Source organism: Mycteria americana, chromosome 6 (assembly GCF_035582795.1).
Source record: "Mycteria americana isolate JAX WOST 10 ecotype Jacksonville Zoo and Gardens chromosome 6, USCA_MyAme_1.0, whole genome shotgun sequence".
Classification (NCBI taxonomy): Eukaryota; Metazoa; Chordata; class Aves; order Ciconiiformes; family Ciconiidae; genus Mycteria; species Mycteria americana.
Genome location: NC_134370.1, coordinates 52,260,184 through 52,277,587, shown reverse-complemented (window position 1 = coordinate 52,277,587; position 17,404 = coordinate 52,260,184). Strand labels below are relative to the sequence as shown.

The following is a 17,404-nucleotide window of genomic DNA, read 5'->3' as shown; positions in this document are numbered from 1 at the left end:
GACAGAAACCTTCTGCTGGCTACTCTACCAGTAAATGGACCATCTTCAAATTCAGCATCCACAAAGATTATGCTTTACCCTCTCAGGTGACAGTCTCGAGTACTTCAGCGGAGTAGACACAGGTCTTATCAGGGTGATTATTCTGCCTATGAAAAACAGCCATTTAAATTCCAGACTATATGGTCTCAAATTACCCTGGTACACTATTGTACCACAGTACTGGTACTGTATGTTCTCAGACAAGAGAGTTTTTCCAACTGACTTTCCATTTAGTTCAATACAAAATTTTCCAGGATGTGGCAGTAAAAGTCCAGCTAGTGTGTAATTGCACAAGCAGTATGGGCCAGACTAAAGCAGAGAAAGATTTTTTTTTTTCTCCCCACATATCTAGCATGCTTCAGAGGTCCCTCCAACTCGTTTACTTCCTCTGAGCTTGATTAATTCAATCCTATTGGGAAGAGCAGAACACAAGAGAGGAGCATATATAGAAATCATGGAATCATTAAGGTTGGAAAAGACCTCCAAGATCACTTGGATGGTTGGACCCTCCAAGTCCAACCGTCAACCCAACACCTCCATGCCTACTAAACCACGTCCTGAAGTGCCACATCTACACGTTTTTTTAACTCCTCCAGGGATGGTGACTCCACCACCTCTCTGGGCAGCCTGTTCCAATGCTTGACCACCCTTTCAGTGGAGAAATTTTTCCTAATATCCAGTCTAAACCTCCCCTGGTGCAACTTGAGACCATTTCCTCTCATCCTATCACTTGTTACTTGGGAGAAGAGACCGACCCCCACCTCTCTACAACCTCCTTTCAGGTAGTTGTAGAGGGCAATAAGGTCTCCCCTCAGCCTCCTTTTCTCCAGGCTAAACAGTCCCAGCTCCCTCAGCCGCTCCTCATCAGACTTGTTCTCCAGACCCTTCACCAGCTTCGTTGCCCTTCTCTGGACACGCTCCAGCAACTCAATGTCCTTCTTGTACTGAGGGGCCCAAAACTGAACACAATTAATTTCTTCTAAAAAATAAAACCAGGACCCTTTAAAGATATGTACATCTCAGTAGTTCCTGTCCTCAAAAAAATTATCAGGCACATTTGAAAACTGAGTAACTTGACCTCATCCAGCACGTAACCTATAGTCTTGATTAAAATATAGGCTTCCAATTCTCAGTGCAAAGATGGAGCACATGATGAAGCATAACAGCAAGATCTTTGTTACAGAATCTTTCTATGCTCTCTTGTGGATAGATGCAGAAACTGCAAACATAGATTAACTTCAGCTCAACTCCCTCCTTTCCTTAAAGGAAGGAGAAGATAATACCAGGCTGAAGCAAGCAGGCCAGTTTCTTCGTCTTGAAACAAATCAATCACAATACCACTGATGCAGAACACACAAATTCCTTACTGCATGAGACAGGACTTGGGTTCAGCTGTGACCATTCTATACCCTCAAAGTTAAAAACTTTTTTTTTTCTTTTTTAGAGAAAAATGGGTGGTTGAAGTACTGTGTTTAAACATCAGTTAACTTGCTGAATCATTGCTTATGGGAACTGGGCAAATCCTTTATGTAAACTAGCTACCCAATAATTCTGGCTTCCAACCTAGGATCTACAGAACAAACCAGCTGCCTGATATTTCTTACACTCTGTGGCAGGATTTCTGATGAAAACGCTGGCACGGAACAGTATTCAGATTTGACTTTTGCAACTGCTCACAAGCATCATGGAAGAAACAATTCTGCCCTTGCGAACAGGTCACTCAAATATTATTCTAAAAGTAATTATCTGTTGAAACAAACATGGACAAGAAACAGGAAGAGTTGACTGCTTTTGCAGTACAAAATCAGCTTTGTTACTTACCTACAGTGCATTAGCCAGTTCTTTGCAACAGCTCTTTCACAAAGATCATATGGTATAATTTATTTTGCAACAAGTAACAAAAATAGGCAAAAAGTTTACTTGTACTGAGCTCAGATCTGGAGTTACCTGCTATAAAATTTAAAAGTATAGCAAGTTTATAAGCAACATGATGAAATAATGCATGGATAGGATTCACTTCCTCTTCAGTGACAATCACAGAACCACAGATTCATGGCATAATATCCTGACACTACCCTGGTAACCCTACCGTCTAATGTTGCAACATAAGAAATCAAACAAAGAGTATGGCTTTCCAGTATTTCTATAAAACTATCAAGCAAGTGTAGATGTGGTGGAAAATACACAATCAAAACCAAGATTCTTTATGCTTTTCAAAACAGAAAATGAGAACAGAAGTTTGAGAAAATAAGTTTTTTCAAGAGGTTATTTGGTTTTGGTGACCACCATTACAGGAATAAGATCCCCAGTATTTTAATTCCCATTAAGTAATGTTCTCCATTTTTAACTGAAGAAAAAGAAAAGAAAACTCGAAAGGTATCAGCAAAACTGAACACATTTCCATCTTCTCTTATCATCCTTAACTCACTTGTTCCTTTGGAAGAAAGAGGGACCACAGATGTGAACTAGCCATTCAGTTTGTCCTGTTATCTCTTTCATACGGTCCAGCACACGAATACTGCTCATGCTGCTGGCCATTTAGAAGAACTGTTACTAAATCTAGTCACCTCATATAATTGTCCTATGGTTTACAGCTGCTTTGTGGCTGAAAACTGATCACTGCTGACTAGGTTTTCAGTCAATGTAAATGTAAGTAGAAGAGATGTGTGGAATCTCGTAAACTGTACAGCTCAGTACAATTGTTGGTAGAGAGTCCTGTAAAAGAAACAAGATGTGGCATTTAAGTAAACCAAACTTCTCTTGTTTAGATAATAATACTTACATCTCCTTCAAGGCTGAGCTTGCTTAAAATTTCATGGACAGTAGACATCTTGAAAGAATGCTGGAGGAAGAGGAAAACAACAAGTAGACTTAAATATATTTTACAATTACATCAGTGTGTTATACAGTCCTGAAACACTGCAGCACTGAAAGTGACACAGTCCAACGAATCTGCTAATCCCGAGCAAGAAAGCAGATTTAAGAGTTTCCAAGCCACACCACCACTAACAATGCAACAGTGAGAGGTCTTCATTCTATTGTACAATAAAAATTTATCTTTACTCCTTAAAAAAACCCATTTCTTCTGCATTTTAAATACTTAAACTTAGGAACTGGAGAATCTCTACCTTAGAAACATAATCAACTAAGCCTACAGCTCAGTACCAGGAAAATTGTGCAGAAACATTATAGCCTGGTCCAGCTCAAAGCCAAAAAGCAGCAACAAGTAGTAGCAGTTAAGTCAGATGCTCAGTTCCTCAAGTACTCATGGAATACATTGAAACTATTTATATTCATGCAGACATTTTATAAAATCATGCTGCTGTTCAATCTTTAATCCTGGACACAGGCCACAAATGCCTCTAATATCATACGGTTTTGTAGTGGCTCCCCAGTAATAAGAATCACAGGACAAGCTAAAACACAGAACAAACACCAGTTATAACATGACTGTCAGATACTAGGTAACAAGGACTCCCTTAAAATGATAGCTCATGAAGTAAGAGCCACTGTGGCAAGATAATAAACATCATTGCTCCATTACCTGCATAACATCTTGCTAACATATATAAAGAAAAATACGTAAAAACCCAACCTTGAGATAGATTATACACATTGCAGAAATGAACACTGATGTGATATGCTTATGTTACAACACCCTGCCTTTTTTCAGCTCTGGTTTCTGGTCAGGGAAGTTTGCCAGAGCTGTATTACTGTTATACTGGAAGGGTCCCTCAACTAAGGAGGAAATTTTTTCCAAAGGTTATAAGCCAGAGGCAATATTTAAGAGGTTTGATGCATTCCCAAAACTCCGCTCTCAAATTCCTCTACTGAAAGGACGGACATTGCCACTCACATTACCTTCCCGTCATCCAGGTTGGCACCTACAGCAACCATTATTTTGCCTGTTGAAATTAAAGCTTGTTTCTCAGGAACTCTACAGTCAAGGTGTAGAGAGCATTATCAAACAGGGAAAAGAGTTGATTTGATGAGAAGTAAGAGAGAAAGGACAGCAACACCTCAAGACCAGTGACATTCCACTAACTGATAACTGAGCCTGGAACCAAAATTGCACTCACTGGGTGCCACTCCCTTCACTTCCACGCTGTCACCGTTCCCCTAATCCAGCTCCCAGATACCACGCCCTCTGAGCCAACTCCCAGCTATTGTGCAGCCAGTCCTCGGTATGTCCTTTCAACTGGTTTTCAGACTCTTTTTATCCTCCATCGGTCACTGTTCTGATGGCATTGGGGCTTCCTCAGGCAAGCACTACTAGCCACCCAGGCAAATTTCCCAGACAAACCAAACTTCTCTCTACCCAATGATCAATCTGAAACCAAGAGCTCAGAGAAGCAGCAAGAAGTTTGAAACAGTTTCTTAATCATGGAGATCTGGTTAAAACTCTAGAAAAAGTGTTTATTTTTTTTTTTAGCTCCTGTAAACCTCCTGTACATCAAGAAAAAAAGCAGATAAATCCTTAGTTTTAGCAGATACAGCAAGTGTTATGAGAATAAAATGCAGAAACACAATTACATGGCTTTTGTAGTGTAACTGCTGTAATCATACCTTTCCTCACTTAGAATACAGAAAGAAAACTTTTCATCTTGCGAAGCAACCTAGGTGTAAGTAACAAAAGCAATTTTACTTCAAGGAAAAATAAGATCCCAGGGCGGAAAAATAAGACAGACAATAAAAAACACAGTCATGCATCAACTTATTTGAGAATAAATATTTTTCAGAGCAAAAAGCCAACCCAGCCCTTTAAAGATTAGCTGCAGAAGTTGTAATAAGCTGCTACCTGCTATTGGCACTATTAACCATGCTGGTTAGAGGGGGATGACATTTTACTGAGTTATGAAATTCTTAAAATTTACTCTTAATAAAATGAAGTGCCTAACAATGAGACCTTTGTACTCTGACGGCATTACAACCAATACCAAAGATGAGCAACTCAAGTCCTTTAGTCTTGCTTGTCATAAAGAACTAAAAAACACCAGTGAAAGCTGAAGCAAAGCAATTGCAGTATAATCTTTCACAAAACAATCACTGAACAGCTTTTTGCAAGACTCCTGTTTCTAAATCACTTAAACCACATTGAATCAGGCTTGTTGGAACAAAAAACTTGATCAGAGTCCAGGAACAGAACTAACACACCCTCACGTAGAGCTGGAACTGGGAGGTTCATATCACCAGCACACAACAATGCTATAGCAACCGACCGCCCATCAGCAGAAAACTGGCAAAAGAAGAAAATGGGAGTTTTTGCAAGAATCTTTGCAGAGAAAGATCTTTACTCAGAGAACAAATAAATCTCTTGTCACACTCTGCTTTGTAAGGCACTCATATTTGAGAACAGACTCTCACTGTTCTCTGATGGACTGATTTTATCTGATGTAGTTTTGACAAGTTCTGGGTGGGTTTGAACATGTCAATAGAAAATACTTGCACTAACTTGTTCTTCCTTATGCTGGAAAAGAATCAACTTCTACCTTCCAGCTGTAAACTAATACTTCAATACCTTAAGCCAAGTTTCTACAACCGGTTTTCCTCCTAAATCCACATTACGTAATCCCGAATCATGTTATTCTACTAAAAGAAACAGCATCTGCTTTGACCTCGACCCCCACAGTAATCACTGGTTTGCAAATCTGTTATTATATGGTGCCTAGTCTATATTCAGTACCTTATCCCCATAACTGTTTGATGACAGAAGAGTGTGTGTTTAAAAGCAGCCCCGTATCTCAATTCCCAGGGGCAGCTCACATACATTACAGCAGAAAAAACCCGTGTGATCCATGGAAAAAAAGTGTCAGATATGCACAAACAACTACATTGCTCAATAAGCAGAGTTAGCATTTTAAGAAGCACTTATTATACTCTTGTAGACAGAGATTGAGCAAAGGGTGTTCCCAGACATCTGAGCCAAGGAAACGGCATCCCTGGAATGAGAGAGTGGAAACTCTTTCACTCGGAGCACATTTATGTCAGGTCTCCAAAAACTAGGGCAAGGCCTGGCAACAGAGGAGACGAGGGAGAGCAAAGAAGATCCGCAATATCTGCTGTAATAAGGACTCAAAATCATTCATTTATAGACAGTGCTAACTGCAAGTACAAATGAGCCAGGTTGTATCTCCCCAAATCACCCAATAACATTTAGCAGATCATTTAAAGCCACTACTTGTAGAAAAAATTAGCTTTAAAGAAAAGGATTTCAAAACCCGTTAAACCACGCTACCACAAACATACTTCAACCGTTCTCTTCCACAGACACTGCTAATAACCCAGGAGATGTTCTATTCCAGGAAGATACTATGCACACACAAAATTCAGGACTTCTATTTCTTTGAATTCAAGTTATTCTCACTTCTGAGACTTTACAGGAAAAACTTTTTTTTTTTTTTAATCAAGGCAAACCATTCCATACATTAGCTAATGGAAACTATACTCAGTAGGGCTGCTTATCACAACTAGCTCCACCAACAGAAGCCACACATAGGGATGGATCACTCAAGGGCACAGAGGTTCCAAAAGATTCTTTCACTCTTGCCCTATATGTCGGGGTCTGCACATCTCTGTACAGATACAGCATTTGAATATGAACATAAGAACAACTAACATTAAACAGGATTAAAGCTGCCATGCATAAGAACACAACTCACTTCTGCACGACTATCCTGAAATCATTTCACTTCTCTTCTAGTTAACATACATGGCAACATTCCTTTGCCCTACCTCCCCCGCTCACTCGAGGAGGAGGAAGTGGTGTCCAAGCTGACTCACAATCCAAAAGGCAGCAGCAAGATCTCAGTAATTCTGCTCATGGCCGGGGCAGGGTGGAAGAGCTGTGCCCAAGCCTGGCTCTGCAAGCAGGGAACTGCACAGGGCTCCCTGGCACGCCGCGGGTGAGAGCAAAGGCAAACCTCGGGCAAGCGCTGGCTACCCGGAACGCTCCCTGCACAAGGGCTCCTCTTCTGCCCGTGCCAGCGGCTGCATCTGCAGCGGCGCCAGCAGCCGCAGCCACACCCTGGGGGAGAAGGGAAGGGGCCGCTGCCGCGGGCCGGGCCCGGCGCGGAGGCTCGGGCGGGCTCAGGGCTCCGCCGCGCCTGCAGGAGTAACTCCAGCCCCGCTACAGCCGAACGAACACCGCCTTCCACGGCCGGCGAGGGCCCCCCACGGCCGGCCGGCCCCCGGCACAGCCCGCGTCTCTGCGAGGCTCCGGGCTGAAAAGTGAGTTTACAGTATCATCGCTAATCCAGCTGAGCCTTTGTGTACCTTAACGAGGAGAAGAAAGGAATATTTGGGGAAGATTGACGAAGTTTGGGACCGGTTCCTCTTTTCTGAGCGCTGCCGCCACACCCAGTGTTGGTGCGGGGCGCACGACGCTCTCCGGGGGCAGCCTCGCCCTCGGAGGCCGCCGTTTCAACGTGAAGCCGAGCACAGAACGGTAACGGGCAGGTAATGCCGAAGGAAGGGGAAAAAAGCGCGGGCGCAGGAGGGCGGAGGCCGCACCCAGCCACCGCCCCGCTCCGCGGCCGCGCAGCGCCCGCTCCCGCCGGAGAAGCGGCTACCGCGGCTCGACACCCGCCCGCACCCCCGGCCCGCCCGGCCCCGCGGGGCTGCTGCTGCCGCCCCCCCCCCCCCGCGCGGGGCTGCCGCCGCCGCCCCCCCTCCGTGCCGCGCTGGCAGGGCCCGGGCGCCCGGCGAGGGCTCACCTGGCCGAGGCGGGCAGGGCGGCTCTAGCAACGGCTCTGGCGGCGGCTGGGGCCGGCGGCGGCCCGGGCGGGGTTTTGTAGGGCCGGGCGGGCCCTCCCCGCCCCGGCGCCCCCCGGCCCCCGCGGCGCTGCGCTGACTCACCCGGCCGCGCCCGCCTCCCGCCGCAGGAAGGGGAGAGGAACGGCGTGGGCAAGGGCAGGGCAGAAGCCGCCTCTCCCTCCGCATCCCTGTCCCGCAGGGGCCCGTCCCCGTCGGCCGTCCAGGGGGCTCCTGAGGTTGCGGAGGAGGCGCCGGGAACAGCGCCCTGGGGTGCAGGGGCCGGGGCTCAGCACCTGCCCCGCAGCCCCGCTCTCCACGGAGCGCCGCGGAAGCTGCTTGGTCGCTGCCCGCCTTTCAGACGTGAGGAAAGCGGCCCCCGCGGCGCTGCCCGCTGCCCCTGGGGAAGGCAGCCCCCCTACCCCCAAGCCCCTGCCCTCTCCCCTGCGTTACTGGGACGGCAGGTTGTCGTTGCCGCCTGTGCTTTGGGTTCCCCAAAGCAGCGCGGCCGTGACGGTGCTCAGGCTCTCGGGCAGGGCACGGCACCTCATTCCCAGGCACACAGGGGACAGCCCACGCTGCAGCGCAGCGGCCCGGACCCCTAACCCCCTTGCCCTGCCAAGCTGGGCACCGAGTCAGAACTGCACCCTCCTGCTCTGGTCTCATGCACGGCGAACCGAGTTCCCTACAGCTTGCGGCTGTAGCCAAGCTGCTTCGCACCAACAGTATTTAATAGTCAGTGCTCAGAATTCAATGCGTAAATCCCCATGTCAGCTGTGAGAAGTCTAAATGATGTCTGTCACGAGCAATAAACGCTAGAAACCAAGGCATGACTCTGCTCCGAGGCTCACTGAATCATGCTCAGAGGACCCGAACAGGCATACCACACCCAGAAGGGGGAAGGGAAATCAAAACTTCTGCCAGTCTGACTAGGGAAAAATAAATTATTGAAGCCCAGATGTTACACTGGTTACAAAAGCAAGATACAGTTTAAAAGTATTTGCAAAATAAGATCTTCAGTTGGATCACTTTAGATTACTGTTTCACCACAACGGCGTGGCCAATTTACTGGCGATCAATCTCAAATACTTCAGAAAAGAACAAGCACTCCCCATTCCCAATACATGCAGTTATTCCTGTAATTTAAGTGGAGTTTTTTAAATCCCCTGCAGGTGAATACCTTTAGGTAGTTCTTTCAAGAGTACGTTGTCACTGAGTGGTTTCGATTCTGCAAAGAGATATCTGCTTCTGCTATAAGGGTTTTTTGTAGGCATAGGCAGAGATGTCTTCTGGGAGACAGAGGGTAAAAAAGTTTTAGGCTTGGTCAGGTGCATAAAAACAGTGGTGGCAAAAGCAGGCAAGCACAAAAGAGACACAAGAACATGGGCTGAGAGACAAAGTAATTGCTGGGATGAAACAAGATCAGAGATACAAAAAGGGAGAAATTAAGAAATACTACACTAGACTTTGAACATCACATGGAGGCAACAGAGCGGATGGGTGAACTGGTCATTGCGGAAGGTGAAAATAATGTTAATAGCCCTTTTCTGAATAAACAAAAGTGACATGAAGGGGACAGCCATAGGAAAAGGCATATCATGGCACAGCGTTTTGTCAGAGAAGAACATCAGTGCCAGTATTGCATTAGTTTGACACGTTAGCTTTCTTTTTGGCAAGGCCACTGGGGTTATTTCTCTGTGTATTAATGAACCTGTCTTTAAAAATTAATTCCTGGGCATCCCACTTCCACCAGTGTCTGTCACTAACAGTTAAACAGAGAATTTCCCCCTGCTTTTCAGGTTTCTTAGAAAAAAACCACTGGCGACTTGGAAAAGTGATTCACAGATCAAAAATACTTACAGTCCTAGAGGTAACAGCCATTCTGTACTGCAGTATTCATTAGGGGCTTTAAATAGGGATAAGCAGCTGAGCAGAAGCCAGACAGTCAATTTGCCTACACAATTTGGCTGCACAATTCCTCAGGGATAGCTTTTTCACTCCCATCTCTTGTCAAATATTCTTAAAGCAAAAGCAGAAAAGCATAACTACAACATGCTCAGCTGAAAAAAGTGTTTTCACATATGTAATGTATTGTCAACATGCAACATATATGTTGCATTCTTGTATAAAATCTGCTGAGTCACATATTAATGAATTAATTCAGAGATAAACACATTCATTCTCTTAACTGAAGGTCAGTCCTCTACTGCAGCCTATTGCAATGACACTATTATTCCCATTTCCTTAGAAAATTGTTCTCCTTTTAGTAACTCAATACTTCCTAAAATTTGAAGTAGCTCACATACCACCACTAATTTTGGTTAACTAGATCTTCATATGAACAATTTGCAAAAGCTTTGATATCAAGTGAACTATTATCATTATAACCACATTAACTGCAGCATAAAAAGATTTTCCAGCAATTCCAACAGCTTCAGAAAGGCAACAGAGATGTTGTCTCTAATATCCAACTAATCATCAACTATCCAATCTCAGAATCACACATTCACCTCAGTTTAAAATAGACAGCAGCCTCTCTGAACTTACACAAGCTTCAGGGACTGTTGAAGTGATTTCAAAAGAAAAAAGACTGACAATAGGGAAAAAAAGAGCAACCATATTCAGAGTCATGAAGATACAAACATTATACTCAAACATATTATGAATTCCCTCAATTGCTCTCCGCTTATGTAGGTCAACTGACATCAAAAGTACTTGTACCACCTGGGGAATCTAAGTAGTATGAACAGCAGAAAACAGATTAACACTTTTGGCAGAACAACCCACCATCCCCTAATACCAAGGCCTCGTGATTCTGCCCATGAAAATACAATATAGTCTTCATACCTTTAAGAAAAAACTCTGCAAAACCAGTGAGTTGAAGAAGGCAGCAGTCAGACTGTGCAAATAGGAAAGACTTCTGTTATCTGCCAAACAGGGAAAGGAAATTAATTCAATGGGAGAACAGCAGCCAAGTGCCTGCATTGCTTTTTAAAATGAGACATAAGCTTGTAAGTCACAAGGGTTATTTCTGAAGATTGACCCAAAGCTTGGAGGGTTTGTACAGCACCTATCACAAGGGGTTCTGGTGCATGACCACGGCTTCTGAGCACTACATTAAAGTAACTACTGTCAGCATTAGGCTGGATAAAAGGCTGGGACAAGGATTGCACAAGCCCAGCGTGTCTCTGTGTCCCAGAGAGACACTGGGCACAAGCCCAGTGTGTCTCTCTGTCCCAGTACCACAAGTCCAGTGTCTCTCTGTGCCTGCCTCACAGATGATTTACTGGGAGAAACATGCTGCAACTAGCCTGCAAGTAAGGCAGTGCCAAGAAAGGTTTTCAATTTGTTTTCACATTGCTTAGTCCCCACACCCCCTTAAAATATCTGCATAGAAGGTCATATTTCAAACAACCGGCAACTACTTCAGCTGCAATTACCTATTTGTGATCTCTGGCTTCCTGCATGCTGACCACAGAAATCAAAGAGAGAGCACTTTTGTTGACTGGAGCTCCCCAGAGTCCTGTGGATGGAAAAACAAATGTAATTGTGCTAACTTCTCATTCTTCCCTTCTGACAGCTCACTGCGACTGTGGTTCATCCTGTGCTCTATGGACATGCTGTAGGTCCATTTATTCCATCCTCAGACTCAGTGAGATTACCATTGCTAACTCTCCCATTATTTGGTTACTGCTTAATATTGTTTGATACTAATTTTATCTTTTTTTTCCTCCCTCTTTCAATTCAATATACCATTGTCTTCCACCTCGCCAACACCTTTGATTTCTCTTGTCATTATCTTCTTCTTATGTTATACTACTGGAGGCTTGGTGTGCTTAACTTGACTATCTTTGCAAACTTTATCTTTGCAATAAAATTAGTGCATATGGGGTCACTCCAGCCCTCAATAGCTTTTTCTCTCACTTCTGTCCCTGATTGTTTGGCTCCTTCATCTACACCGATCTTGCTCACACTCTTTCAGGATGCTCTCTACAAAGAATCAAAGATGCATTAACATTGGAGTTATGAAGGCCACAATTCTGTCAATATGTATTGCCTACTTAAACTTTTTTCTTGAATACAAAAAAAAAGGGGGGGGGATCAGGACAAAGGACTTTCTGGTTTAGGTGTGGCTGAGCCTCTATGTACAGTGTTACTTCCCTGAATGTGTTATGTTGCAAGAGGGTAATATAAATTCCATTCTGATTAACATATGGATCAGGCAGACCTCTGGGTGTTATTCTTGCACCTTGATTATTTCATCTAATTTGGGAACTGCCATGATACAAATACGCGTAGATTTGTTATTAGCACTTAGAGTAATCACAAGTTACAGAGAAAGTTAAGTGTAACTTAAAAGTTATGCCAGTTGGGTTCCCAGGATAACAACTTGGCAAGTTACTATGTCTGTGACTATAGAAGAAAGGAGGAAGGACTCCTGAAAGCACACCTAGACTGCATTAGTAAAACTCTCAACACTGAAAGTGTCTACCTTGTTTCGGGTTTGGTTTTTTTTTTTTTTTTTTTTGGGGGGGGGTTGGGGGGGGGGGGAATGCAACATTTGTCATTAACATCCATAATGATTTACTCTAAATCTTACAGCACTGTAGTTCCAATGTATGTTTTTGAAAAATAGATTGAATACCAGAATACCAATGCCATCTTTTATCTAATACAATACCAGAGAACCAGACATCTTGTTAGGTGCTCCACCTAACAACCTAAGCCCTCGGATCAATTCTATTCTGTGCAATCTCATTCCTACGCTACATGCACATTCCTGCACAAATGTTATTCTCCGCTCAGAATTTCATTTACTTGAAATAATCCCTTTTAAAGAGCTAGACTTAACTCTGGAATGATCTTGTGCGGTAGCCAGATCTCTAATATTTTGTTACATGTGTATTTTACAAATGAAGCATTATAATAGGTAAGGTAGGTGGCAATTGCTGGTTCAGTCTGGGTACAGAGAGGTAGTATGCTTATGAATAGGACATCCAGGTTAGAAACTGGACACCTGGACTGTATGCCGCAGTGCTATAGTTTGCTGTGTGATCTTAGATTGTTATCTTCTCACTGATCAGGTCCTGCCTTTTGACTGTTAGTTAACTCTTCAGGGCAAAGACTAAGTATTGCATCTGCTAAAGAAAATGCTAAACAACATAAATTAATTCATCAACATACAGGAATAAATTAGATTAATCAAATTGTTTCCAGCTTATCTTTTTCATCTGTTCACATAAAGTCTATATTACATGAAAGCTGATGTAACCTTGTTTAAAGGATGTATTTTAGCAATCATTTTAACTGACGAAGATGTGACAGGCGTTATGTTCTACAGTTACTTCCCATGCAGGATCTTGAAGCACTTCACACATTACATTAGAATCTGACAACAAATACTTTTCATGGCTAGTAAAACATATACCTCTCTCTCCCACCAGCTGGCTGCATCTTGCATGTGACTTCCGAAAGTCTCCTTTTATACCCTGATACTGTTTTATCACTGGATTTGTCTTCAGCTACTTCTTGACTCTCTATCTGCAAATTAATTTCTGTCTGCTGTTCAGTATCCCTCCTCTGACACTTTCATGCATGTCCGACCATAACCTTAGTCTGAACTCTGATTTCTTTTCAAAGATTTTCCTCATCACCAGTGTAAATAACACCATCATCCTCATCCTTTTATCTCACAATCTCAGTGGGTTCTTTCACTCTAAACCTATGGGCACAAGGAGCTTGCCTCCACAAAGAACCAGATGCCTGGGTGACTTGGGATCTGAACCAAGACAAGGGAGTAACAAAGCAAAATATTATCTAAGACTATAGTTACAAGACTCAGTCAGAAAGAAACTCCTTTAACTATGCACAAAAGCTAATAATAAAGCAAGCTGTCTCAGGGCCCATATACAGCTTAATTACTGTCACTACCAGTTGCCAAAACCCATAAAGTTTGAGTTACCGTGATGGAATCCCATTGCACTGGCTGTCCACTGTTAACAGAAGACAACAGGGAATCACCTATGCTCTGTCGAGATGCTCAGAAGGAAGCAAGACCCTTTGTTACTCACATCTAGCTGACACAGGTAACAACATAGGCCAGCAACTTCAAAGGTGCAGTACTCTTGTTTCCCTCATGACTCAGTCCAGGCTATTGCATCTTCTTTCCTTCTGTTTAGCATGCTAACTAGAGTAAGTCAAAGAGGTATATATACTCAAGTGACATGGAGATTCAGTGAGGAATATGCATGACGAACAAATGGTAACCCAGCAATTCAGGTACTTTCCTGTTCTTTGGTACACATATAACTCCTCTGGCATACAGTCATCATGAGTATTAATAGCGTCTGGAGTTCAGTTCGATTTCTAAACTAAAACATGAATCACTAGCATTTTGGTTTTTCAGTGTGCCTCACAGAAGTAATCATCTAGTCTGTGGCTAGGAGACATTGCCTGGATACATACATAAACAGAAATGAAACACACTTGCCAAATTCCTTGTACTGGTATTAGCAGCATGAATACTCAGTGTCTTTACACTGAATGAAACACTCACAGGGTATATAAATCGTCACTATGCATGTAACCGTGTTTCAGTGAATTTCCTCAGTCCCTCAGGGACTTCCTGATGCCCTGCTTGATAGCCAGCTGCCTTTTTATCCTAAGATCATGCAATCTGAGATAAAACAAGGGCTGTAAAGCATAGTCAAGACATTAAAGAAGGTAACTTTACTTTCTGTTCTCAGGTTATCATGAATGCCTTCAAGCACAGTTTAATCTACTTAGGGTTGGAGAGTTGCAATTCCATCTGAATCTAGGTGTCATGCTGTCTTTGGTCCTGTATACATTAACAGGTGAAAAAGACACATCTCAAAATCACTATGAGGACTTCAGCTTTCCCAGCAATATCAGCACAATGCTGCCAGCATAAACAGACTACCATTATATATTACAGCATTAAGAGATTTTGAACCTATTTAGATGACACAGTGCTTAAAACGATCACAGCTGCCAGCTCTACAATAATGTTCCCCAGACTGCCACCACACTGGAAAACACTGTAGGAAATATTACCAGTGCACGCAGGAGCCCCTGACATCATCCAGAACAGACCAGCATGAATAATCACTACAGAGTTTGGTCTGTCTTGCCAAAGGACAGAAACAGCTATAAAAGATGGAAGCTGCCAAAAGTCCTCAGGGAATTTTTCCTAGGAATAGTGTTAAAAGATTTCATGTAAGACCAAGTCTGTCCTGCTTCATTGTTTCCCATCATTATGTGCTTTTTCCACTTTAGTGACTCATAACACAAACAGTCCCATGGCTTGGATTAATCTCCTGGCCTCTGCCAAAGTACAGGGGAGGCTGTCACACCTTAAATACGTCCCTAAGAATCTTGGGGAATAATTCTGAAAGATTCAAGGAATCTAATTAAGCACTATCTAAACTTACTCTAAAAATCCTCAAACAACAGGTTCTTATGGCAAATCTGCAGGCTGGTAACTGCATACTGCAAAAAGTATCTCCTTTTTATTTAACATCATGCCACCTCTGAAATGGCCAATGAAAATGAATTTAAAAATCACTTCCAGATTAAAGTTCACTGACAGAAATCAGCATACTATTACTACAGGAATCTGGAAAACAGCTGTAAAATTTCAATTAAAATCAATGATTCTGTGACAGGAAAAAAAACAGGAAAGTTTTTTGTGTTTTTTTTTTTTTTTTAAACATAACCCTGTTTTAGTACAAAATAACATAAAACATTTAGGATTTTGGGTAAGTTCTTACATGATCTGAACTTCATTACCTAATTAGGCTCAGCTGAGGTACCAGCTGGGGAACAAATAATGCCTTGCAACACAAAGGAATGTCACAAATTCTTGATGAAATATGACTGTCTACACTGATGTCTTTTTTTGCCCTTTCAAGTGGCATCTTATAGCTTTAGATAAAATTTAAGGCAACGTAACTTGACTGCAAAAAAGATGTTGATTGAGTGAAAGGGAATGGCGGTTATGAAGAGACTTGTTTCTGCTAGGCAGGCTAAGACTTGCTTTTCCAGGTCAGAAGCACAGGTTTGAATTCTAAAACCAGAGATCTCTCCCTTTAATGAATCAGAAAAATATATTAAAAGCCTATTGTTTTAGCATGAAGGAGTACATATAATACTTAACATTTTCATTAATGTTTGCTTTCAAATAAGCCTTCAGTAAACACTTCTCGTTCAGCTGGACAACTTTCACTGCTGTGTCTTGTGTGCTAGCAGCTAGTGCCCACACAGGAAACAGATCTTTAACCTTTAAGGAGATGAAACGAAAGGCTGTAGTGATAGCACAACTACAGATAATTTTCAAACAGGTCCTCAACACTAAGGTTTATTTTCCTAATGCTACTATCATCCAGGAAGTCATTAATACCATAACGAGCAGCCATCACAGTGTGTATAGAATAACTGAGTTCAAAACAGCAGAGGAAGGGAGTGGAAGCCTAGCTGACTGATCAACAAGAACAGACATGGAGAGACAGACAGCTGTTGTTCTTCCTGTGGAGCCAGAGGCTGTACCAAAGAAAGCCTTCAGGAGGGTTTTGCCAGTATAGAAGGCTAGAACCCAAAGTTTAAGCCACAGTCTGACATGTGCATACACACACACACACAAAGGGTAGCATGAAACCACAGACATTTAACTTGGCATTTAAAAGCCAAAGAAATGTGTGCAGTGATAAATCTTATCATATGATTTTTATCTTATGAAGTGTGTACAAGAATTTCAATTGTGATGTGAGCACTTGTTAATTTGGAAACGACGACAAAATTAATTCAAAGTAGCATGTGCAGCTATGCAGTAATTATACCTCCTTTTTATTTTATTACTCTTGCTGTTAACAAAGAATATCCAGAGAGTTGCATGAGACTACTGTGCTCCTCCTGTCAATCAAAGGAACAGAACTGCACAACTGGATGCATTAACTACATGGTTCTGAAATAAATGGGTTTTGACTGCTGAGGTAGCTTTTAACATGGCTACATGACCTGCTCAGCAGAGGGGATAAGCAGCAATGGGGTTCTGACAGCTACTTCCTTCCCTCTTTTTTTTTAACCTCAAATTTAACCAGACTATTAAAATATTTGTTGAAGTGCTCTGTCTGCCAGGCAGTATAGCCCACACTAGCCAGACTGATGAGTGACTTGTTTCACTAGGAATTTTTTTACATTCTTCCTGGTTTTTTATTTTGAGTTGCTTGTGCAAAGATTTGGTAGGTGGAGCTTTTGAATGCAGTGAAACATCAACTGCAGCAGGCCTGGGACAGGATGGCACTCATGCTGTTCACTCAACTATGGGATAAACAAATCTTAAAGTCTGCATTAAGGTAAGAGCCATGAACAGACTTGAATTATTTTCAAGCTTGCATCATTACGCCAAATCTGATTTTCAGTAACGAAATGAAGTTCTAAACAAATATTCTCATTTTATTCATAGATGCTTTTAAATAGTTTCTGAAAAATATGCTAGAAGCATTGACCTCAGAGAGAATTTGACTTGTTACAAATTACACTTCTTATTAACATGGAATTTACAAATTTATTTACAGAAAATCCTTATGCTCTTCTTTCT

The 17,404-nt window shown here is 42.6% G+C and overlaps 1 protein-coding gene and 1 long non-coding RNA gene across 2 annotated transcripts in view; both read right to left on the bottom strand.

Moving 5' to 3' along the window:
* The window catches only part of ANXA2 (annexin A2), a 32,586-nt gene extending 24,709 nt beyond the window's left edge, over positions 1–7,877 (bottom strand). The window contains exons 1-2 of the mRNA XM_075505814.1: positions 7,752–7,877; positions 2,822–2,881 (exon numbers count right to left, since the gene is read on the bottom strand). Coding sequence (XP_075361929.1) covers positions 2,822–2,869 — 48 coding nt within the window. The 5' untranslated portion in view covers positions 2,870–2,881; positions 7,752–7,877. The remainder of the gene's footprint in view (positions 1–2,821; positions 2,882–7,751) is intronic.
* Positions 7,878–10,651: 2,774 nt separating this feature from the next.
* Positions 10,652–14,077, bottom strand: LOC142411000 (uncharacterized). Its single transcript, XR_012776079.1, has 3 exons — positions 13,860–14,077; positions 11,229–11,311; positions 10,652–10,687 (listed from the first exon to the last, which is right to left on the bottom strand). It is a non-coding gene; the product is annotated as an uncharacterized LOC142411000 (long non-coding RNA).
* Positions 14,078–17,404: the final 3,327 nt, after the last annotated feature.